This window comes from Biomphalaria glabrata, chromosome 3 (assembly GCF_947242115.1).
Source record: "Biomphalaria glabrata chromosome 3, xgBioGlab47.1, whole genome shotgun sequence".
NCBI classification, from domain to species: Eukaryota; Metazoa; Mollusca; class Gastropoda; family Planorbidae; genus Biomphalaria; species Biomphalaria glabrata.
Genome location: NC_074713.1, coordinates 17,068,293 through 17,094,430, shown reverse-complemented (window position 1 = coordinate 17,094,430; position 26,138 = coordinate 17,068,293). Strand labels below are relative to the sequence as shown.

Genomic DNA, 26,138 nt, shown 5'->3' with positions numbered 1-26,138 from the left:
ACTTAGTACATTTAAATAGTACTAAGCATGCACACTTAGACAGTCGTAATTAAACATACTCCACACTTTAAAGAACAAGACTAAATTAGTTAGTTTACTGGCGAATAGAAATAGTATTCCGAGAAATGTATGTTATTAATAAAATACTTTAATCATCATTTAACACTTTATTGTAGTCATTCTTTACAATCCCTAGACATTCTATAAAAAATGAAGCAACCATTTCTCACTTTGCCTGACCGTTTCGGGTATACTATAGAATGCCGGATATTTCGCACTCTGCTGGTAAGATATGTATGAACAACTCAGATTTAAATAACTGTTGTTTAAGAGACTTGTAGTGTAGGCTAGAGTGACTACACCTTATCACTGTTTGCAAATCTGAATATTTATCAAGTTTTGAAAAGGTATCCGTTTCAATCGTGATGTAGTTCAGACTAAGTTTATTCTTGTTATAGCAAACCAACTAAAGGATAATACTATTTGTTAGGGACGCAAAGGCTGCAATGTACTTTCTAGACAATTGACAGAGCACACTCATCAGGTGTCAGCTGTAATGGGATCAGTTATGTTAAAATTAGAAATCCTAATATTCAATTTCAAAGAATCTTTTTCTTTTTAAAGGGGAAGCTGGTTAATAGGGCAACCTTGAGTCCACCAACTATAATGGTTACCTGACTTGAGTTGTGGAAAGCAAAGGCCGTTGGTCGTTGTGCTGGCCACATTACCCCCCTCCCCCTTTCTCGTTGACTGTTGGCCATAGAAACAGATGACCTTAACATCATCTGCCCCATAGATCGCTAGATCTGAAAGGGGAAACTTTACTTTATTTAAAATAGTTATAATACATTTTGATGTAAATCCTAAGCATTTTTTATGGTATGATTATGAGATGAATGGAAGTCAATTGATGTTCAAATATCAATCAGCTAAGTAAACAATCATTAAACAATTAAGTAAACAAGTAAGTAAACACTTAAATATGTAGCTTCACTGTCATTTCACTGTTTTTTCACTGCTCTTCTGACATTTCACTGTTCTTCTGACATATCTCTGTTCCGTTCCGTCATTTCACAGTGTTCTTCTGTCATTTCTTTAGTCTGTCATTTCTTTGTTCCGTCAATTCACTATTCTTCTGTCATTTCACTGTTCTTCTGTCATTTCACTTTTCATCTGTCATTTCACTGTTCTTCTGTCATGTCACTATTCTGTTATTTTTAAAGAACACTTTCGTTGAGGGTTGTGCTTATTAGTGACTCAGCGGATACCGTCTGGCTGCACCCTTCCATTAATAGGCCTACCACCAGAATGTAGGTGCACCGCTGTCGCTTTGACTTAACCGACACGGTGTAAACATGGACCTCTTGACACAGACTAAAGTAGCTAGCTTGAAGTGAAGACTAAAGAAATTTGTTTTGACATGGTAAGAGACGTCAATATCCATGAAGGATTCTAAAACTGTACAATGCTGGAACTTGCCGAGTACAAAATGTTCACACTAGGGCCATTGAAAGATAGTAGTGTATTACTTACTAGTTACTAGTTATAAGAAGACATACACTATATGTCCATGCTTCTAAAAATTGTTACTGGATTGACACTATTAGTCCATGCTTCTCAAAGTTGTTACTGAATTGACACTATTAGACCTTATTTCTAATTTTATTCGTCACACTCAGCTTTAAAATTGTTTTTTTTTATGGAAGGGAGAGCCTCATTACATATTTGAACCCGGGCAATGCGTACTTTGCTACGCCACTGGTGTGCAGCGGGACAGGCAGTTCCCGTAGTAAGTTAGGTGTAGTTGATGGTCTATTTTGTTGATGATTCTATATGTTAATGGTGCATGCGAGTTCATAGAAGACACACCAACAGAATGAATCAAGAATATACTTGATAACGCAGGCTGATAACTTCAACAATTTAATGAACAATAAAAAGGGCACAGTCCTCTGTCGTCGCTAGCCTAGCGTCGTCCTCTTAAGCGTATTGTCTGTCACTCTTCTAGTTCGTAATCCTCCTCTTTTATTACTCGTCACATCACTTAGGAAAAACCCGATTAACCTCTTCTTCTACGCATCTTGTGTCATTACAGTGTAGACACAGTGACGTAACATCCATGGCGCGAAGGGGTTCAATGAACCAGGGCCAACGATCAATAAAGGCCCACAATGGCACTTGAAATCTAATTCCTAAATAATTTACTTAGTGTTATTACATATCTAACACAGATATTTTAAAAAAAGCAATTAAACAAAGGAATATAAACGTGATGATTAACATTGAGACCGATTTCTGCTTGACACGGCGCTGGGGTACTTAAGTCTAAGTAAGCGTCTAAGAAGTGAATTGAATATAATCACTCATAATTACTTCTAAAAGATAGTACCGACAAAAGAATGCCTTTTTTGAAAAATGTACTTATGCATACCTGATAGTTAAATATATTTTTATTTTATTCAATGTAAGGGAGGGGCCGGGCCCATATGTACCTGGCTACGCCACTGTGTATACAGGTGTAACCTTCAACACTTCCCCATTTAATACAGTTTTTTAAATTCCTGTCATGGAAACTCAGACTTCCTTAAAGATGCCAATAACTGTTTAATTGTATCCCTCAAGCCATTAGGTACATAGATCTAGATCTGAGATGTAGATTCGCAATACCGTCGACATCTGTGGAATGAGGACATGCGACTTGTGTCCCTTGCGCCAAGAGAGACCATCAAATAAAACACACATACCCACAAACAAGGGGGAGAATCGGCGACGCAGGGACGTGACGCTTCAACGATTCGCCTGCCCTTCTCTATCAGATCTTCCGCTATAAAAGGGAGCCGCGTTCCGCGAACTTATGGACAATTACTTATCGAGCACTGAGCCAAGAGACTTAGATCTAGATCTAACACTTTGAACAGATTTATAACGATTTCCTTTTATTGTAAACGTGGAAAGAGAGATTTGTCCAGCACAAGATCAAAAGTGTAGACACAATCTGAAATGATCTTTCAACCAGTAGGATTTTAAAGATATCACTAAATCTCACAGATTTTCAGAAGGAGTTAAAACGTACAAGTAATTATTCCAAGTCATTAGATCAACTTAAAAATGTCTAAATTTGTGAGTACTAATTCTATTCTTATTCTCCCTCACATTATTATGTAAATATTTATATTAATTGATATTATGAACAAACATAAATTGATACATAAATAAGCGTAGGATAAAATTATCTTCTTTTTAATAAGGAACGTCTGTACATTATAAGATCAGAAATACAAGAACAGCTTACTTACAGATTTGTTGAATATCTTCAGTATTACTTTAGGCCTGTCAAAATCTTAAAGATTTGATAAGAGAAAACAAAAAGACCAATATAGATCTAGGCTACAATAGGTCTATTATGTTCGAAAGTGAAACAGGAGTCTCATGAACATTGCGGAAACCAAAATTTAAATTTAAACAAAAATCTCAAAGTTAATCTCAGAGTTGCTCTCAAAGTTTATCTCAAAAATGATCTCAAAGTTATTCTCAGAGTTGATTCCAGAGTTTGTCGTATTCTCTAGTTGTTTAGCAAGTAAATTCCAGATTATTTTTTTTTTTACATAGCTGATCTAGATAGAGCTGACTCCAGAAATGTCCGCAGAACTGGCGAGACGGATATGTTCTTAGAGTTAATTTAAGAGTTTATTGGTAAACTCTTGGCACTACAGAGATGCTCTGTGATTCTGTTTAGGATTTCTTCTCACCAATCACAAGAACAATGACAACGTAAAAAAAATGTTTTGAATGTCTACAATTCTCTTTTAATTTGTTTCTATGTCAACACAGCTGTCCTTGGTTTTGTAGTCATATAGTTAGAGTGTTAGCATCTTTCAAATAATGATACACATTTGTATTGAACATTATCCGGATGTACTGGCTTGTTACAGTGTGTTCTACTTTTCTAAATGCGCACTTAAAAAAAAAAGTTCTATCATACGAGTTCATTCGTCATGTGTACGATACCTTTCCTGTCTCTCACCTTGGTCAGACCGTGACCATACATGGGAAGTCCTCCCTTTATATACATCGGAAAGAAATAAACAAAGCGTATCTAAAGTAAGGAAATGAAAGTACATCATTAGCATTTGGCTGTTTGTAGATTGTATCTCTAGTTACGGCAGCTATATAAAGTGATTGTAGACATTTTGGCGAATATTCCAACGTACTGAGACTAAACCACGTAGATATGCAAGAATCATAAAGAGTTTCAGTTTTGAGTTTTGGCACATCGGCACAATTTAGGCCATGTCGTGCCCGTAATCCTTCAAAGATTACTCTCCTTTACTAGATGCAAAACAATGAACTTCAACTTAAACCCATCGACCACAATATAAAATGATAATGCTAATAATAATAACAAGAAAAATATGGGTATGTATTAGTTTAAAAAGTTAAAGCGGTATTGGCATAGAAAATGTTAAAAAAATCTTTGGGGTTATATAAATGACGGCGACGTGACTTCTTTTTTTCCCCCAATAAAATATATGTCATAGAGTCAGGACCGGATTTAAACATGTGGAGGCCCCGGGGCAAGATTTTGTAGAGGCCTCCACATTCTCTCAGAAGTTTTAATAAAGATCCACTAAATAATAAAAATGCTTAGATCTAAAAGCTTGCTATATTTTAGAAGAAAGAATTACAGTAGGCCCTACTTGTACATTTAATCTCACTTTCCTTTTTAAAAAATTTTTTGATACGCATATTTTAGTTTTGAAAAAGTCTATTTGTTTGAGTTTGTGAAGATAAGGCCCTTGGTAGATGCACTGCCGTAAATCCAGAGCTGTACCGGTATTTAAACAACATTTTTGCCACGCGACATAAGATTTAAAGTGTTATCCGGCCCAATCATATAGTTCTAGTTGGCATAAATTATGTCTGCCATCAAGAGCAGGGCCAGTAGTGACACAACTAGTAGGCTTATATAAATTAGCAAGTATCTTGACAGGGCCAGTAGTGACACAACTAGTAGGTCTATATAAATTAGCAAGTATCTTGACAGGGCCAGTAGTGACACAACTAGTAGGCTTATATAAATTAGCAAGTATCTTGACAGGGCCAGTAGTGACACAACTAGTAGGTCTATATAAATTAGCAAGTATCTTGACAGGGCCAGTAGTGACACAACTAGTAGGTCTATATAAATTAGCAATTATCTTGACAGGGCCAGTAGTGACACAACTAGTAGGCCTATATAAATTAGCAAGTATCTTGACAGGGCCAGTAGTGACACAACTAGTAGGTCTATATAAATTAGCAAGTATCTTGACAGGGCCAGTAGTGACACAACTAGTAGGTCTATATAAATTAGCAAGTATCTTGACAGGGCCAGGAGTGACACAACTAGTAGGCCTATATAAATTAGCAAGTATCTTGACAGGGCCAGTAGTGACACAACTAGTAGGTCTATATAAATAAGCAAGTATCTTGACAGGGCCAGTAGTGACACAAGCAGTAGGCCTATATAAATTAGCAAGTATCTTGACAGGGCCAGTAGTGACACAAGCAGTAGGCCTATATAAATTAGCAAGTATCTTGACAGGGCCAGTAGTGACACACCTAGTAGGTCTATATAAATTAGCAAGTATCTTGACAGGGCCAGTAGTGACACACCTAGTAGGCCTATATAAATTAGCAAGTATCTTGACAGGGCCAGTAGTGACACACCTAGTAGGCCTATATAAATTAGCAAGTATCTTGACAGGGCCAGTAGTGACACAACTAGTAGGCTTATATAAATTAGCAAGTATCTTGACAGGGCCAGTAGTGACACAACTAGTAGGTCTATATAAATTAGCAAGTATCTTGACAGGGCCAGTAGTGACACAACTAGTAGGTCTATATAAATTAGCAATTATCTTGACAGGGCCAGTAGTGACACAACTAGTAGGCTTATATAAATTAGCAAGTATCTTGACAGGGCCAGTAGTGACACAACTAGTAGGTCTATATAAATTAGCAAGTATCTTGACAGGGCCAGTAGTGACACAACTAGTAGGCTTATATAAATTAGCAAGTATCTTGACAGGGCCAGTAGTGACACAACTAGTAGGTCTATATAAATTAGCAAGTATCTTGACAGGGCCAGTAGTGACACAACTAGTAGGTCTATATAAATTAGCAATTATCTTGACAGGGCCAGTAGTGACACAACTAGTAGGCCTATATAAATTAGCAAGTATCTTGACAGGGCCAGTAGTGACACAACTAGTAGGTCTATATAAATTAGCAAGTATCTTGACAGGGCCAGTAGTGACACAACTAGTAGGTCTATATAAATTAGCAAGTATCTTGACAGGGCCAGGAGTGACACAACTAGTAGGCCTATATAAATTAGCAAGTATCTTGACAGGGCCAGTAGTGACACAACTAGTAGGTCTATATAAATAAGCAAGTATCTTGACAGGGCCAGTAGTGACACAAGCAGTAGGCCTATATAAATTAGCAAGTATCTTGACAGGGCCAGTAGTGACACAAGCAGTAGGCCTATATAAATTAGCAAGTATCTTGACAGGGCCAGTAGTGACACACCTAGTAGGTCTATATAAATTAGCAAGTATCTTGACAGGGCCAGTAGTGACACACCTAGTAGGCCTATATAAATTAGCAAGTATCTTGACAGGGCCAGTAGTGACACACCTAGTAGGCCTATATAAATTAGCAAGTATCTTGACAGGGCCAGTAGTGACACACCTAGTAGGCCTATATAAATTAGCAAGTATCTTGACAGGGCCAGTAGTGACACACATAGTAGGCCTATATAAATTAGCAAATCACGTATCTTGAACTTTATGGTGATTTTTTATACGTTTATTACGTTTGTGTTTATCTCACACTATATTTGGTGAACTTTCCTTCAACAAAGTTACAATATCCACAGCTAAGTAAAATCTAGATCGGTTACAGGATCCACAGCTAAATACCCCTAACAATGTTACAAGATCCACAGCTAAGTAACCCTAACAATATTTACAAGATCCACAGCTAATTAACCCAAACAATGTTACAAGATCCATAGCAAAGTAACTTTAACAACAAACAATCGCTTACAGCTTCGTACTATATACTGCCTACACTTAAACTATTAATTAAGTAATTACACACTTAATTGATTAACTTTGTACCTACCTGCTTGACAAGGTACCTGTGGGGGGGGGGGGGTTCAAGAATGCATTCTTGCACTCCCACTTCTCACCTGATACGTTTAAAAAAAAGAAAAAAGGTTGAGAGTGGCAGAAAAAGAAAGTCCATCCTTTATACCAATATAATAGAAAGAGACATTGGAGGTAGCCTACTACCGTTTACAAGTCAATGAAGTCATTGTCTCTTTACATTCAGGGTTAGAACGTCATCTTCAAAAGTAATAGTAATAGATCTTTAATAGTAATAGATCTTTAATAGTAATAGATCTTTAATAGTAATAGATCTTTAATAGTAATATATCTTTAATAGTAATAGGTCTTTAATAGTAATAGATCTTTAATAGTAATATATCTTTAATAGTAATAGGTCTTTAATAGTAATAGGTCTTTAATAGTAATAGATCTTTAATAGTAATAGGTCTTTAATAGTAATAGATCTTTAATAGTAATAGGTCTTTAATAGTAATAGATCTTTAATAGTAATAGATCTTTAATAGTAATAGATCTTTAACAGTAATATATCTTTAATAGTAATAGGTCTTTAATAGTAATAGATCTTTAATAGTAATAGATCTTTAATAGTAATAGATCTTTAATAGTAATAGATCTTTAATAGTAGGCCCCCTAATAGATCTTTAATAGTAATAGGTCTTTAATAGTAGGGCCTAATAGATCTTTAATAGTAATAGATCTTTAATAGTAATAGATCTTTAATAGTAATAGGTCTTTAATAGTAATAGGTCTTTAATAGTAATATATCTTTAATAGTAATAGATCTTTAATAGTAATAGGTCTTTAATAGTAATAGATCTTTAATAGTCATAGATCTTTAATAGTAATAGATCTTTCAATGGCTCTGTGGTTCTCCTATGTCTTGGGCGCACCGAACTCCTTCGCGTAATTATTGATACGCCACTGTAATTGTATCCGAGATAATCTCCCGCAACGCATTTAATAAAAACTTATGATCCGATAGGATTTTATTCGTATTATAGACTTAGTGACTCTACGCAGACAGTGATGTTTTATTGGAGTAGAACTAAATGAACTAGAATTTAAAAGTATTTTCTGAATTTCAACATGAACATTTACCATTAGAAGTAAACAAAAAATAGATGATCTGTAATCTAATGCCTATGTGTTATGCCTTTAAGTCGTGACTTAGCAAGTCGTGACTTAAGGGATGGCTGGTTCAGTTCTATGATATAATTAAAAAAAAATGTGTCTTAGTATAAGCTTGTATTGGTGACAAGAATCCCCAAAGTTCAAACTAATTTAAAACAAGGCTATTAGTTTAACGAATCGGTAACCATCACACCGCCATACATTCTGCAACGTCTTTTGTTTTATTTTCTTTTTAAATACATGCACCATAAAGGAAGTTTTTTTTGTTCTTTGATGTGTTACAGCCCTCTTTACAAAGCTTTTATCAACTCTGTCTGTCTGGTAAAAAGTTTCTACACATAACTTCTCCCACAGCCAATCTCGGATGAAGTTGAAATTTTACACAATTATTTCTTTCACCTGACAGAACAAGATTCAATTAAAATAATATAACCAGTTAGTTAATGAACTAATGGTAATTAATTATTTTGTTTGGTATCTCAAACAAGGGAAAGAAATTGTTCTTGACTGATAAGGTGGTATAAAATGAGTTATACTTTGTACAGAGAAAAATTTGAGACTAACATTAGATAGCTATAAAACATACTATTGTCATAAGCACTTCGATGGCACAGTGGTTAGTGTGCTGACTAGAGGAGGCTTTAGCCCTCGAGTTCAAATTCAGGTAGTTCATTTATAATTTATATATATATATAAAGCATTTAAAAAACGATCATCCAGATATACCCTTCTTTCTCCTCCCACCCCTTTCTAACTGGTTAAGACTAGTGATAGGATCATAGCGAATTGAGAAAGCAAAAAGCATGAAATTGTGTTAAAGAAAAACAATTGTTAAAAATATTTGTAATCGCAGATTTATTATTGTTAGTCGATCCATTACAACTTTAATTATATGACTGATTCAAACTAATCGATACAACTACATTTAATATAAGCTTTGTTTTTTTTTTATAAAAAGAAAAGTATTTATTATTATTTTTGTTAGACTGCTACACATGTAAGACAGGATCTTGAATGGAGATTTCTTGGAAGCGAGCAATGTCGTTTTAGCGGAATGAGAAATGAAGATGGCCGATTTGGATTCCTTTTAATCGTTTTTCTAAAATATATTTTTATTTTTCATCGGCCGATGAAATTGAAAAAAAAACCAAATGTCTGGCAGACAAAACGTAGCATGTAGTCAACGTAAGCAAACAAACAGATTTTCTGTCACTCCACTCAGGGCCAGCCGTAGCCATAGGCCATTGTATTGCTAAGTTCAGTAAGGATAGACTACATTTACAAAAAGAAAAATGTTTCCTTTTTTTTTTAAAGAGAAAAAAATATTTAGTATGCATATAAGTGGAACATAATTTAAAACAACAATTAATAAGTAGTTTTTCATATTATCGCGTGAACTGCACGGCTGTGCAATGTCCATGAAACACTTAACTAAAGGACTTTTTTTTTTCTTACGGAAATTTTTCTTTTCTTGAGGCTTTGAATAAGAGATTGACCCTTTACAAAACAATTAGATCAATTAGATAATCATTATATGATATCAGTTAGGCCAGGTTCACATCTAACTTCACCTTCACCTATCCCTTGGTTTGCTGGACTGTTAAGGCACCACATAAGATCTGTCCACCTTCTTTCTCCATTTTTCTCTGTCATTTGTCTTTGATAGAATTTCATTCTGATATTCTTTCTGAAAACATTGAAACCTGCCTTTTTACCTGCCTGGGTGGACTACTTCGGGGGCCGATTTTCAGTTTGTGTTTCTACACAAACTGTCTTTGTAACTTTTTTTTGGTCTATTTCATTTGGGGCCATTGAATTCTCTTCGCCTAGGGCCTCCAACAATCTATGGCCGGCCCTATTTCACTATCCTTTTGTCACTTTACTGTTCTTCTGTCATTTCACTGTTCTGTCATTTCACACATTTCAAAGATAAGCGATAAGAAATAGCCCCTGTACAATCTCGGAATTTGAAGTCTTAAATTAACAAGAATGTCCAAGTGAAAACAAAAATGAATGAAAATATCAAAGATTGCTTTGGACAGCCATCTTTACTTGAGTTTTTACTTTCACGTTGTTTTTTCTCTTCTGCAATCTCATTCTATGGCTAAAGATGTGTTCAGTCACTTTCTAAACACAAATTTATGATCATATCTGAATTTTCACTTTCTAAACACAAATGTATGATCCTATCAATATTGTCACATATTGTGTTCACACTTATGTACCTAAAAGGTTTGGATTGAACATGATAACAAAAAAGGGGCGTGATTGAAAAACAAAAAGAGCGCACGAACTGATGATCCTTTCTATTTTAGTCTGGACAACGCACTCTACATCTTGATGAAGTGGTCCACCTGTTGAACGCTTGGCTGCTAACGCCATTTTAAGTTTTCAATTATCTTTGTGTAAAAAGATATATTTTTTTTGCTCCACAAGTATCGTCACAAAACATTCTGCCTGTTTAGGATAACTATTAAAGAGCGTGGAAAGTTCTAGGGCACGAGCTCTTCTGTTCCTGCCGAGGAATTTATGACGTCATACCGAGCAAGACCATTGATAAGTATGATGATTGTACGACAGAGGGAACAATACACTTCGTCTGACAACATTCTTTGTGAAGTAATCTAATGAAAGAGCCTGTTATCTGTCAGCACTCTTTGTGAAGTAATCAAATGAAGATATAGATTCTTATGAGATTATTTTTTTTAAAGATGTGGCCTTTTTTGTATATTTTTATAGGCCCATTATATGTAATTTTTTTCCCCTAAAAGCAATAGACGTTAAAAATATGTGTACATTTCTCTCATCTCATCATATGACTTCTCTTCTACATCTGTCTCCCTTGAAGTCTAGATCTAGGCAGCTTAATAGTTTATGTACATCTAAGTTTATATGTTGTTGGTTTTTAAAAAGATTGAATGTGTTCAATAGTAGGCCTACCCCAAGAGACAACTCGTAGACCAGCTTCGCATTTCTTGTGTATTCGAACTTTTTGACTCTCCACCTAGACTTAAATATACATTTGTCTCTTCCGTTACGTGGCATTCTTGTCAACTAGATTTAGTACTGTGCACGTCTTAGGTTTTTCAACGAAGGGAAATAAAAGCCATTCTATTTTTTTTCCCCCACAAAGTAGTCACTACAAATTTGAATTGAACATTAGCATATACAAAGATCAATGCTTAGAGTTATACCTTTCATAATGAATGTGGGTTCAATAAAAACACATTAAACAAGCTTAGCTTCATTGATTTGCATGTCTCTGTGGATGTGTGTTTGCGGGGCGCGCGCCTTGCACGTTGCTCACCATATTAACACTCCATTGAGCGTGAGTGTTTGCACTTATCTATAAAACTCAGTTCTGTGACATATGTCTGACTCGCTGATGCATGACAAAGTAGTGTAACTTACACAAGTCAAATTTAATGGAGCGTTAACATTGGCCAAAGAGTTCGGGAAGGGATTTAGATCAAACTCCATTCAGCAAACGTAGTGAGTTGACTTATTGCTGTGATAGAGACAAATCGTGTTGACTTATTGCTGTAATAGAGACAAATGATCCCGTGTTAACATTTGAGCTGAAACAAACTGTTTTTTTTTATGTGTAAATATTTACGTTTGAGCTGGGTTTTAAATAGGATTTTATTTCTTTGGATACATTCTTTAACATCAGAACTTTCTGTCTTCATTATTGGACTAGGGCAAATAAAACAAACACATTCAATTATTAGCTCTGACTTTAAACAAACACTGAGTGGCACAATGAAATAAAGTAGAGGCCTAGATGATTATTGTCTAACACTCATTGTTCTAAAAGTTGTCACAGAATGGAGTTAATCCACTAGAAACTCTGAGTGAATCCCATTATGTTGTCGATACTGTAAAACATTTCGTTTTTTAAGATTTCTTTAGCGAGACGTTCATCTCAAGAGAGGCCCAAATTCCTCTTCTCTTTCATCCAAGTTTTCCTTTACAAAAATACTTCATTCACGGTGTAAAAGTAAAATGGAGGAAAAATTTGTATACTTTTTTTTTTTAAATACCTGATAGGGCCAACCTCTACAATACCTTGCTTATGCCGAGGACATTGCCTTATTGGGTAAAGAAACCTCTGACATCGCTAGAGCCTTCATACAACTAGAAGAAGCATCTCGACCAGCAGGACTTGAGGTCAATGACAGTAAAACCAAGTACATCGCAATGACAAGAGACAATCAAACAGAGGGACAATATATTAAAATCAAAGACCACGAATTTGAAAACGTCCAAACTTTCAAATATCTAGGAAGTACAATTGATTTCAAAAATGACCTACTAACAGAAATAAAGGAAAAAATAGCAGGAGGCAACAGGGCATTTTATAGCACCCACCATTTACTTAAGAGCAAAACAATTTCAAGAAAAACCAAGGAAATAATATACAAAACCATAATAAGACCAGCAGCAATGTATGCAAGTGAGACCTGGACACTGACTAAGATATCTGAAAATTTACTTAATACTTGGGAAAGAAAAATTCTTAGGAAAATCTATGGTGCCATACAGGATGAAACAGGGTGGAGGACACGCACTAACCATGAGATATATCAATTGTATGAAGACCCACCAATAAAAAAAATAAAATCGTATACAGGCAAAAACCGAAAAGGCAGGCGACCCAAAGGCAGACCCCGAATGCGATGGATTGATGATGTGGAAGCAGATCTGAAGCAGCTTGGGGTTAGGGCGTGGAGACGAAAGGCCCAGGAGAGATCTGAATGGAAGGATGTGTTGAAGCAGGCCAGAGTCCTCCATGGGCGGTCATGGGCTGTAGCGCCACTGGGATGGATGGATGGGGTTAATGTCTAATTAACTATTGCTACAAATGTACATACTGTAACAGTGTTGTAACATACAACAACAGCAGCAAAAACAACAAAAAACAAACACCACCTGATCTATTTCAACAGCCACGAAGCGCCTTCACCAAGATCCTCAATGTCAGGACGTTTATCGCTAGTCCTTTCAAACACTTGAAAATGAAACTGGGCGTTAAATCGCGTGTCACGCTTGGCAGGAAAAGAAAGCTTTTCGCCAAATTGAATGCAATGGATAGGCTCGCGTATTACTGTAAGAAAAAGTCAATCTATAAACCGAGACAAGAATCTATTACATTACCAATTGACAAGTCTAATTGCCGCGCAAAACACTTGTTTAAATTCTCATTGAAAGTAACGGCACATTTACATCGCCTATCTTCTTTTTTCTGCCTAAATTGACTTACATTAGATAGGAGAGTTAAACAAAGCGTAAGTACTATTTCCACTTATTTCATTCCGCATGAGCCGTACTAATAGGTAATGCGTATCTAACAAGATGAATGCAAGAAATATAGTCTAAGGCCTAGCGTATTCTCTTGTCAACTGTGGTAAAACGAAAATGCATTCTTTCCATTTGATCGTTTCCGCCTTTCAAGGACAGGAAGACAGGTAAAGAGAATTCGGAAAATGGTGAGGGAGGGCGGTGGCTAATGTAAACATTTTAGTTGCAGCGCACAACCTTTGACCCTCTTCAACTAAATAAGTGTCATGTAGTTGAGTTGATACACTTCGAGTTTTAGATGTAGGGGCCTATATTTCAAATTCAACCAGGACCTATATAAAGGTCACATATTGGTGGAAAACTAATCATTTCCAGTGAATACCTTTTTTTTTTCTTTCTTGTATCAACATTTTGACTATTTTCTATAAGTAGATTTATATATTTATACGTTTTTTTTTAAATATTTCAATTCATTTTCAAGTGAACTGAAGAGTTTTTGTGACTTTTTATGCGGTCTCCGTAAAATAAATCCGTCCTCAGTTTCGTGCTATCTTTCTGTTCGCCTGTCAGTTCGTCCGTCTGTCTTTCACACCCAGATTTAAAAGTGAAAAGCTTTAATCAGGTTTCTCGCTGCAAAGATTAGCGACGCAATCATATGGTTTGATAACAATTGATACAAATAAGACCAGTCCTAAGGAAGCTTTAAATAGGTTCTCAAAATAGTTGCAACGTTACCGTTTGTTTAGGCAATTTTCTATTCATAGAGCTACATTTTCAAAATAAAATTTAAGATATAGATTCTAGATAGATGTACAATATGTTTGAAGTGTGACAATCTGTCGAAGGCGTAAGCAAATACTCAAAAACTTTTTTTTATCTAGCAGTACTTGTTATTCAGCAACTTATATGTGTGTTCGTGTGTGGGTACTTATGACCCGTTGGGACTGCCCATGAGTTTGCGTCCATCACAAACTTTCTTGACTATCTACATTTGTTAAATATTGATGACTTTAATTGTTTTGTGGTCATAAAGCTATAAAAGTAACGCAAAATCTTGTTTAAAATGTTTACCATAAGGCTAGTTATCATTTTCTAAAATATTCTTTTCTCCTCCAGATGCTGTGTATCGTCTATTGTATAGCACTTGCTTGTTTAACCCAGTTCACACAAGCCGGCCAGGAGAATTTGCAAACCTTTTGCACCATTCTGAACCAGACTTCGGAAAATACAAACACGTGCTTCGAAAAGCCAAACAATGTTGAACGTGACCCCAATGACCCCGTGGACCCGTTCATTGTCACTTACATATGCTGCCTCAACGCTTTTAATGATGTGGTGTATAACTACATTCCATTCATAGATACCGACTTTCTACTGGACATCTACCACATGACGAACGAGAACGTCCTGATAGACATTGCCAAATTTCTACAAATGTGCAACCGAATCCCCAACGATCCGTACAGTCATTCCGACTATAATTTCTGGGCTGATAACGGCAGAGTTTCGTCCAAATGTAATTCGTAAAAAGAAATTTAAAACTAACTTATTGACGGGAGGATGCAGACATTCATTTATTTTCAACAACATCATCAGTCATTATGTAGACCAGTGTTTCCCAAACTGTGTTCCGCGGAACCCTTATGGAATAATTAACTAGTAGGCCACCACGTGAATTAATCTCTATTAAAAAAAAATAAGCAAAGTGTTCCGCTAAATACTCAGAATGTGCGAAGTGTTCCGTTAAGGATAAAGTTTGGGAAACACTGATCTAGACCACTCTTTTATTGAAAACATTCAGGATTTAAAGTTTTTCAAAATCGTTTAGCGTTCTACAATGGCAGTCATTTCAAGTAAAAGCTGGAGAATGAGTCTTCTACACTAACCAGAAAGGAGAATCATTTTTACTTATCAAAATATAATTACCCCTTAGTAGGACAAAACATTCGTATTTGTTTAGGAATTCTGTAAACAATTAAGTTCAAGAAAACGAAATCAAATTCAATTAAAAAGAAACCAAATTAAATATCCAGAAACCAAATCGAATATGAGCAAATCTATTCGATTAAACGAGCATACTGTGTGTGTGTGTAGATAGATATATGTTATTAAATGTTTAATAGAAAAAACTGGGCTTTAATATAAGAAAATGAACTTCTGTTTAGCGAGGTTTGACAATAGCACTTCGAATTAGGCTCGGACAGAGAAAAAGAAACAAATATCTTGAAGTTTTGATTCTGTTTTGGCTCAAGTAGTAACCATTCATTTAGATGTTGTTGTTGTTTTTCTATTATTATTATATAGACATTGTACATTATTATTTCTTCCTTCTTTAACAATATTGTAATGAAGTTATCATTTGCCCTTTTCTCCGTGTGTTCAATATGAAACCACTCCCTATTAATAGAAACGGGAGAGCGACTTTATAGCATAGATTGAATTAGATTCTAGACGCTTAGATCTAGATCATGATCCAGCTCTACCATGGGAAGTACATTAGAAAAAATAAATGATTAGTTCCGTTTTAGCCAATTCTTTGAATATAAATAGGCTATTCTCCCTTTGAGAATTGGACTAATTAAAGAGTTAATGCTGACGCATGACGATGATACGTTGTTAAAATATTTCTTTCACTTTTTTGTTTAATAATTCATCGTGTTTTCTTTCATACTATAAATTCCACAAACACGGGTAGAGTGACAAGGTAAGGCGTTTTGTTTTTTAAACCTTATAATATTGAAATTTGTTTTAACCATAATTGGGTTTGTTTTTTCCGCCCCATCATTTCTTACGACGCTAAACGTTACCGGGTGTCTCCGGGATAATGAATCTGGGCGAAACGCTCAAAGTTTAGCATAGGCCGCCCTAAGTCGTAGAACGACTATGGTTCATCTCGAACACTTTTTCATGTGACTGTGGAGACCTATTTTGGAGAGACACCCCCGTCCATATATATCGAGGGTTAAGGCGAGTTGCCAGTAAGGAATGACTTTTGGATGCGATTGTCCTCCATTCGGTGAACATGTCCAAATCAGCGCAGGCGGCGTTGTCTGAGGGCTGTAAAGATGCTGGGAAGACCCGTTCGAGCAAGGATCTCAGTTTTGCACACTCTCTCTTGCCATGTGATTTTCTAGATCCTTCGGAGGCATTGCAAGTGGAATGAGTTTAGGCCACCCTAGCTTCAGATTTATATCATTTACTGGAAACAAAAATAAGAGGGAGCTAACGATGGCGGCTAAACGAAGCGACACTATCATTCTCTATGTAACTCGACATGTTACTACATTGATTTTGTTTATGTTACATTATTTCTGATTTCTGTTATAATTTAACGGTGTACAGTGGCCTATGGGGTTAGGTTTAGAGTAGAACAACTATAATGTTTTCCTTTTATAATTTCTTAATTGGATTAGATTTGGTTACATTTTGTTAGACTCGGCAAGGTTTGGCATTTTTCTTTTCAACTTGTAAAACAATAGGCCTATAATTGATCAAGTTCTACAACCCAGCCTGTTGAATGCTTACATTTTTTATATACCCTTTGAACTTAACATTTTTTTTCCTAAGATATCATTCAATAGTTTTATTTATTCAAATACCATTAACCATTTCAATGTCCGATTGGGCCTTTTGCTTAGATTAGAAAAGGCTAATATCTTTTTGTATTATATGATAAAAATGTAATTATTAGTATTACTTTCATATTTATATAAATTTTTCATTAAAAAAAAAAGATTTCCTATAACCAAGTCATTTAAACTTTTTTTTTTAAACTGAAATATTGGAGCAAAGAACCAAGACAGATTGGCCATTGCTAACATATCCCAATATAGTTAAACAGAATAGCACCTGCCCATCGTCTTCCCTTGTGGTTCATAGGAGGTCACGTGACCTTATAAAATTGTATTAAAAAAAAACAACTTTTGTGGGAATGAAGACCCAAATTATTCAAAGTCTGGGTTCTGAAATGACAAACTCTTGGTTTATGTCATCACATAGCGCGAATCATGAAGCAAACATCTAGACTAACAGTAGCTAAATATAGTCCCAAAAGGCATGTCTCGCGACAATCACGACCTGTTTGTTGAGTGTATCGTTACGCCAATATCTTCCAGTCTACGCCAAAGTAAATCATACTTAAGGAAAGAAAAAAAAAAGGTCACCCAGAAAGTTGTAATTCTTTGTGCCATAGGGGTTTACAACATGCAGAAAGTGCTTTTTTAAGTATTATGATACATATTGTAGAGTACATTTTGCGTGGGAGAATATTCATAAGTTGTGTTTTAGTTTTAGGGTTGAGACCAAATAAGTATTTGTAGTAGGTTTTTGTCTAACGTAATGTTTTAGTTTTAGGGTTGAGACTAAATAAGTAGGCCTATCTGTAGTAGGTTTTTGTCTAACGTAATGTTTTAGTTTTAGGGTTGAGACCAAAGAAGTATCTGTAGTAGGTTTTTGTCTAACGTAATGTTTTAGTTTTAGGGTTGAGACCAAAGAAGTATCTGTAGTAGGTTTTTGTCTAACGTAATGTATTTAGTTTTAGGGTTGAGACCAAAGAAGTATTTGTAGTAGGTTTTTGTCTAACGTAATGTTTTAGTTTTAGGGTTGAGACCAAAGAAGTATTTGTAGTAGGTTTTTGTCTAACGTAATGTTTTAGTTTTAGGGTTGAGACCAAATAAGTATCTGTAGTAGGTTTTTGTCTAACGTAATGTTAGATTTGCTGTCTTAAAAAAATATCTAGACTAACTTTAACTTTTATTAAATCTGTCAAACGTATGTTATGATTTTACAAATAGCCTATCTATTTCACTGCAGTCAGATATTTTATTTGTTATTTGTTGGTTTAGGCACAATTCTATTCCAAGACACAGTTAAAGCTATAACAATTAAGTTCGTGCCCAGTTCCCATTTTTTTTTTATCATTTCGTATAATTTACTAATTTATGAGAGTATTATGATTATAATAAATATATTTTACACTCAATTTAATTTGTTGCTGTCTTTTTTTATTACTAAAATGTTCTATCACTTATTATAAATAATAGCTATGTTCACCTCAAATAATTTTAGCTCAACGCTCTGAAATAATGTTTCTTAATTAGCAACAAAAATAGAGTTGCTAATCTACCAACATTTGAGAAGCACTGGCCCAATGCTACAAACTTTATTAGTCTATGAAACCGAGTTTCACACTGTAGTCCAGGATATCTCATTACAGATGAATCAAGTTTCTGTTGGTAAAAATTATGTTTGTTAGCTCTTTAGATCATCGTTTTAACTCTCCACAAGTGAAATACACTTAATCTATGAATGCAATGAGTTTGAACTCTCCACAAGTGAAAAGCACTTGATCTATGAATGCAATGAGTTTGAACTCTCCACAATTGAAATACACTTAATCTATGAATGCAATAAGTTTGAACTCTCCACAAGTGAAAAGCACTTAATCTATGAATGCAATGAGCTATAACTTGCCACTTGGTACCCAGCTCTGACTTCTTTGCTCCTCTCTCAAATGCATATAACATTATAACAGCACAAAGGCAATAAATGACAATGTAAAAAAAACAACCAAATAAAAAATATGGGATTCCTTTATTTCTCAATATTCAACACATAGCTTTTAAGTCTATAGCTCATTTGGCAAGGGAAGTATGTATATCACAAACAAATCACATGATCTTTTCTCAATGAGTGACTGTCATATAGAAATGCAGTCATCAAAGTTTACAAAACAACAGCCATGAATACAAATACCAGTAGGTATTAAAAAAACAACAACACATGAATGACATTCAGTTAATATTTAATTGGACTACTGTGCACTACCATAGTGACCTACTAATATACATAGTAAAGAAAACTACAAGACTACTATAAGTTTGGCTATGATTAAATAGTGTACATTTAATGAGAAGATTTAATGCTAGTGGTAATGTGGTTTAGTCAAAGTATCACAGATTTCTCAGCTTTGAAAGGGAGACAAAAAAAATAAGTGGAGAGAATCCTGTAAACAACGACAAGTTGTAAAGTGGAATGTTCAGTTCAAAAAGTATAATGAATAATAGTGTCTGTAAAAAAAAAATACACAATGTATATATATATATATATTTGGCCTTTGTACAGTAATAATGTCTACTGCATATTCAATGTATGTTAACATACATAATTTGTATTACACATAATGTTTGTCTAAAGCATACACAGAGAATCAGGAAAAAAGATGTTTCAAAAGAAAGATTGAACAAAGAGAGTTTTTGTTATTACATGTGGAATACTGGATGCTTATAACAATGTTTGAGACAAATGATGCAGGACCACCACCTTCATCCTCCATGGAAACTGCTGTTAGAACCAGTCCTTATCACATTTACAAATTAAAAGAGTTAGTCCTTACATTACTATTTTAAGTTCCTAAGCATGCATTAGGTTCCAACAAGATAATAATTAATCAAAGTTGTATTGGAAGTTACAGAACGATGAATGATAGAAAAAAATCTTCTCCGTATTTGACAAGGAACTAGACATATAACAACTATTTGACAAGCACGTCATAGAGCAATTAAGAGCTGCCATTTCTGATTCCCGAATATATGAATGAGAAAGATGGAGAAATGTTATTGACGAATATAAAAATGTCAGGCTACAGAAAGCAAAAGAAGTTAACTGGCAGAGTTGGTAGAGTAGTACTCCAAAATAATACATGATACTATGGTGACAGATCTAGTTTCAAAAGGCCTAGGTAAAATCTTGACATGAAATTACAAAAAAATTAATTTTAAGATTAGTGAATTTTAAATTTCTGTGTATATAAAAGTAATTTAGTTCATTACATAGCAGTGTGATCCGTAAACTCAACTTGGAGCCCAGTTTTGATGACTGGAGGTCAGGCCAGAGCCTAAGTGTATTACTAGCTCTTTATTACACAAAAACATAAACAATCACATGCACATTCACTTAACAACTTTATACACAAGATGGAAATAACAACAGTTTGGCAAGAAAGAAATATAAACAAGAGAACATTATGTAGAAATAATGTAGGCTTTTTTATATAATATACATGACCAAAAACTGAGGGTCCAAGAGAATCATTACAGTAATACAAAGTGTACATGCAATAAAGAGAAAGATATATGAACATTAAAAGTCTAACCAAGAGCATTACCGATATTTGGGTATAGAGTGAAACAAAAGTGCTGTCAATCAAAACACTTTGGCACTCCCACCTTTCTTTGCCCCTCCCCATTCTTTAACCTTCCAACAATACTGATTTTTTAAAAATATAAGTAATGAGGTGAATATAATGTATAAACATAATAGCAATGGTATTTCCTAGAAGAAGAAAAAACCAATACATTAACAATTGCTAAGGTAATGGGAACATTATTTATACCAGTACGTAGGATGACTTAAGACTTTAACTGTTCTATTTGATTGTCAGATACAGTTTTAAAAAATGTTTAGTACAAATAATGAAGCAAGACACAGGGGCTGGAGGGTAAGACAAACAATAAATGTGTGGAACTTAACCTGCACCAGTCTCTTCTCAACAACTGCCACAGAAACAATTTGAAAAAAGGCAGTTATCATTTAACATACATTTTTTAAAATAGTAATATTGGCCATTTTGAGAAAAAAAAGTCAGGTAAATAGATCATAACTAAAATATCATACAATATTATATTTTGAAAATATAGCTTTTATATAGAGATAAAAGGATACATAGAGTCTATAAATATCTGGGATGCAATACTGATAGAAGTCTTAGCACAAAGAGTTTACATGAGTAAAAAGTGATCTCAGTATTTCTACATTCATTAATAGAAAAGTAAGCAAGCACAGTCATTTATAATCAGAACTAAGGACTTTGAACACTAGTATGAAAAAACACAACATTCAAAGTCAAAGTCGTATCACTGGAATAATCTAAAAGTTGTCTATGCTGAAAGTAAGCCTGGAGTTTCTTAGTGTCTAAGTCATATGGTCTATTTCTTTTGTAGCATCCAAAGTCCTCTTGGTGTCTAAGTCATATGGTCTATTTCTTTTGTAGCATTTAAAGTCCTCTTGGTGTCTAAGTCGTATGGTCTATTTCCTTTGTAGTATCCACAGTCCTCTTGGTGTCTAAGTCATATGGTTTATTTCCTTTGTAGTATCCACAGTCCTCTTGGTGTCTAAGTCATATAACCTATTTCAATTGTTGTGTCCACAGTCCCAAGTATGCTAAGTCTTGGCATCCAAAGGTCAGCCCCAGCTATCTGGCTCAGTAGGTGTCCTTGGGATGAATCTAGCACGGAACTCTTCATCACTCAAAGAGAGCGGGGGTGGTGTGTGGCACTGTGTCACAGGGTCCTCTGAGTTGAACTCTTTTGTCGGTGTACAGGCAGAGATTCTGACATGGTTCTTTTTTCTTCCATTGGAAGAAGGGCTAGAAGACCTCAATATTCCATTAGGGCTAGAAGACCTCAATATTCCATTAGGGCTAGAAGACCTCAATATTCCATTAGGGCTGGAAGACCTCAATATTCCATTAGGACTGGTTGATCTTAGAACTCCACTTCCCTTCTGCAAATACAAAAACTTTTTTGGTTGCATTAAATGTACAATTTTGTTGGCATTAAGAAAAAGAATTGAAAAGAATAACACACCCTTCCACACCCCCCCCCCCAAAAAAAAAAAACCCACAAAAAACTAAGAACTCTTTAAAGAGCAATACTAAGAAAACAGAGTAACTTCTAGCAGGAAACACACAAGGTTAGAAGTGGGACACACTGAGCCACCAACTATCCAAAATGTTTCATAGATCGCATTCAACAAGATCTAATACGTTCAGCCTACATTCAACAAGATCTAATACGTTCAGCCTACATTCAACAAGATCTAATACGTTCAGCCTACATTCAACAAGATCTAATACGTTCAGCCTACATTCAACAAGATCTAATACGTTCAGCTTACATTCAACAAGATCTAATACGTTCAGCTTACATTCAACAAGATCTAATACGTTCAGCCTACATTCAACAAGATCTAATACGTTCAGCCTACATTCAACAAGATCTAATACGTTCAGCCTACATTCAACAAGATCTAATACGTTCAGCCTACATTCAACAAGATCTAATACGTTCAGCTTACATTCAACAAGATCTAATACGTTCAGCCTACATTCAACAAGATCTAATACGTTCAGCCTACATTCAACAAGATCTAATACGTTCAGCCTACATTCAACAAGATCTAATACGTTCAGCCTACATTCAACAAGATCTAATACGTTCAGCCTACATTCAACAAGATCTAATACGTTCAGCCTACATTCAACAAGATCTAATACGTTCAGCCTACATTCAACAAGATCTAATACGTTCAGCTTACATTCAACAAGATCTAATACGTTCAGCTTACATTCAACAAGATCTAATACGTTCAGCCTACATTCAACAAGATCTAATACGTTCAGCCTACATTCAACAAGATCTAATACGTTCAGCCTACATTCAACAAGATCTAATACGTTCAGCTTACATTCAACAAGATCTAATACGTTCAGCCTACATTCAACAAGATCTAATACGTTCAGCTTACATTCAACAAGATCTAATACGTTCAGCTTACATTCAACAAGATCTAATACGTTCAGCTTACATTCAACAAGATCTAATACGTTCAGCCTACATTCAACAAGATCTAATACGTTCAGCTTACATTCAACAAGATCTAATACGTTCAGCTTACATTCAACAAGATCTAATACGTTCAGCTTACATTCAACAAGATCTAATACGTTCAGCCTACATTCAACAAGATCTAATACGTTCAGCCTACATTCAACAAGATCTAATACGTTCAGCCTACATTCAACAAGATCTAATACGTTCAGCCTACATTCAACAAGATCTAATACGTTCAGCCTACATTCAACAAGATCTAATACGTTCAGCCTACATTCAACAAGATCTAATACGTTCAGCTTACATTCAACAAGATCTAATACGTTCAGCTTACATTCAACAAGATCTAATACGTTCAGCTTACATTCAACAAGATCTAATACGTTCAGCTTACATTCAACAAGATCTAATACGTTCAGCTTACATTCAACAAGATCTAATACGTTCAGCCTACATTCAACAAGATCTAATACGTTCAGCCTACATTCAACAAGATCTAATACGTTCAGCCTACATTCAACAAGATCTAATACGTTCAGCTTACATTCAACAAGATCTAATACGTTCAGCCTACATTCAACAAGATCTAATACGTTCAGCCTACATTCAACAAGATCTAATACGTTCAGCTTACATTCAACAAGATCTAATACGTTCAGCCTACATTCAACAAGATCTAATACGTTCAGCTTACATTCAACAAGATCTAATACGTTCAGCCTACATTCAACAAGATCTAATACGTTCAGCCTACATTCAACAAGATCTAATACGTTCAGCCTACATTCAACAAGATCTAATACGTTCAGCTTACATTCAACAAGATCTAATACGTTCAGCCTACATTCAACAAGATCTAATACGTTCAGCCTACATTCAACAAGATCTAATACGTTCAGCCTACATTCAACAAGATCTAATACGTTCAGCCTACATTCAACAAGATCTAATACGTTCAGCCTACATTCAACAAGATCTAATACGTTCAGCCTACATTCAACAAGATCTAATACGTTCAGCCTACATTCAACAAGATCTAATACGTTCAGCTTACATTCAACAAGATCTAATACGTTCAGCTTACATTCAACAAGATCTAATACGTTCAGCTTACATTCAACAAGATCTAATACGTTCAGCCTACATTCAACAAGATCTAATACGTTCAGCCTACATACCTTTTTTTCTTTGAACTTTTGTAATGAAAAAAAAACAACTTGAAGGCACTTTATGTATAGCATTTGGAAAAAAAAATGGGTCCAAAATACCAGACAAAAAAAATTATAAACGAATGACTTTATCTTAATCGACACGAAGAGAAATTCATTCGATAAATCATTTAGACAAGAGTGAGAATAACAAGATGTTTGGAAAGCCAAGAATTGTATTTTTAAAAAAACAAGCAAAACACAATCTTTGTTTTTTTCCAACCGCGTACTATTTTTCTCTCGAAAAACGTGGCAGTTAGATTAAACTATCTAGTGACAATCTAGTCGCTGCACTGGTTAACACATGCACTGTACACCAGACAGCCTTAAAGAGGCACTGGAGCTCAGAGTGTAAACGAAGATTTGAACAATGCATGTGCACGTTAGAGAGGGCTGGCTATTTGAACAACTTATGTGCACGATTCGTCAAGATAATCGAATCAGCCTGACCTTTCCCAGCCCAAACAAGCTTGATAGATTCTGTGTCGAGATCAAATCCCTAGAGTTTGGCGCGATACGCAATACAAATGGTTAGTTTTATCAACAAATCCGTGCCATCTGATTGACAGAGTAATCGATACCGCCACATTAGGACGGATGGAAACAAAGTATCTCGCTAATTGTTGTGGACTTCAAACAATGAAAGGTGTTGATCCCGCCATGGATGGGCGTCGTGAGGTCACTTGATCCGTTGTCTTAAGCACACAGACTAAGTAATTGTCGGCTGTCACATGGCAAAACACACTGACTAAATGATTGTCTGCTGTCACATGGCAAAACACACTGACTAAATAATTGTCTGCAGTCACATGGCAAAACACACTGACTAAATGATTGTCTGCTGTCACATGGCAAAACACACTGACTAAATAATTGTCTGCAGTCACATGGCAAAACACACTGACTAAATAATTGTCTGCAGTCACATGGCAAAACACACTGACTAAATGATTGTCTGCTGTCACATGGCAAAACACACTGACTAAATGATTGTCTGCAGTCACATGCCTTCATCATACAGACAAATTAAATGTCTGCAGATACATGCCTAAAACACACAGACTAAAATGAGACAAATCTTCTACAATCTAAATCTAAGTCCAGATCACTGACTGACTGATACATCCCTCATTCTCCTACTTGCTGTGGACGAGATCAAATCACGAACATTTCACTTGCTAGTATGTAACTTGCGCCTAGAACAACTAAGCCATTTTCACAATCAAAAACAAGGCGGTGTTAGATAGCTAGTTGAGTTAGTTGGGTTGCGCACTTTGTTAGACCGGCAGTGAACGTACATTGTATAGTGACGACATAGACTTTGGGTTAGAGACTAGAATAGACTTTTAGAAATCAGTTACTGCTAGACTTTTGAGGGGTAAACATCGTTGTTAGTGACGGACTAGACTGTGGCCCATTCTACATTAAACATTGTTTGAAGTTCACCTTGAGTCAACTTGATTCATTGAGTCTTTGTTCCAGTTGGTACCTGTTTATTCTTGTGAAGGATTAGCTTGCTCCAAGAGCTCGCGAGTGTAATACATCCTACAAGGTACTCATGCACATAGTATAATTGAGTACCGGGTAACGTTAGAAATACTTCAAGTACATCTGAGTTACACATGCATCCTTTTCATCGGTTAAATTTA

General features: G+C 35.3%; 1 protein-coding gene across 6 annotated transcripts in view; it reads right to left on the bottom strand.

Moving 5' to 3' along the window:
- The window catches only part of LOC106056919 (centrosomal protein of 128 kDa-like), a 107,272-nt gene that overhangs the window by 31,312 nt on the left and 49,822 nt on the right, over positions 1-26,138 (bottom strand). For 3 of the 6 annotated variants that reach the window (XM_056023742.1, XM_056023741.1, XM_056023743.1), the window contains exon 28: positions 19,184-22,172. The exons of 2 other annotated variants lie outside the window; for them this stretch is intronic. In XM_056023742.1, coding sequence (XP_055879717.1) covers positions 21,852-22,172 — 321 coding nt within the window. In that variant the 3' untranslated portion in view covers positions 19,184-21,851. Of the gene's footprint in view, positions 1-11,712; positions 11,850-19,183; positions 22,173-26,138 lie in introns of those variants that run through there. One more of the 6 variants, XM_056023746.1, reaches the window with a different exon arrangement.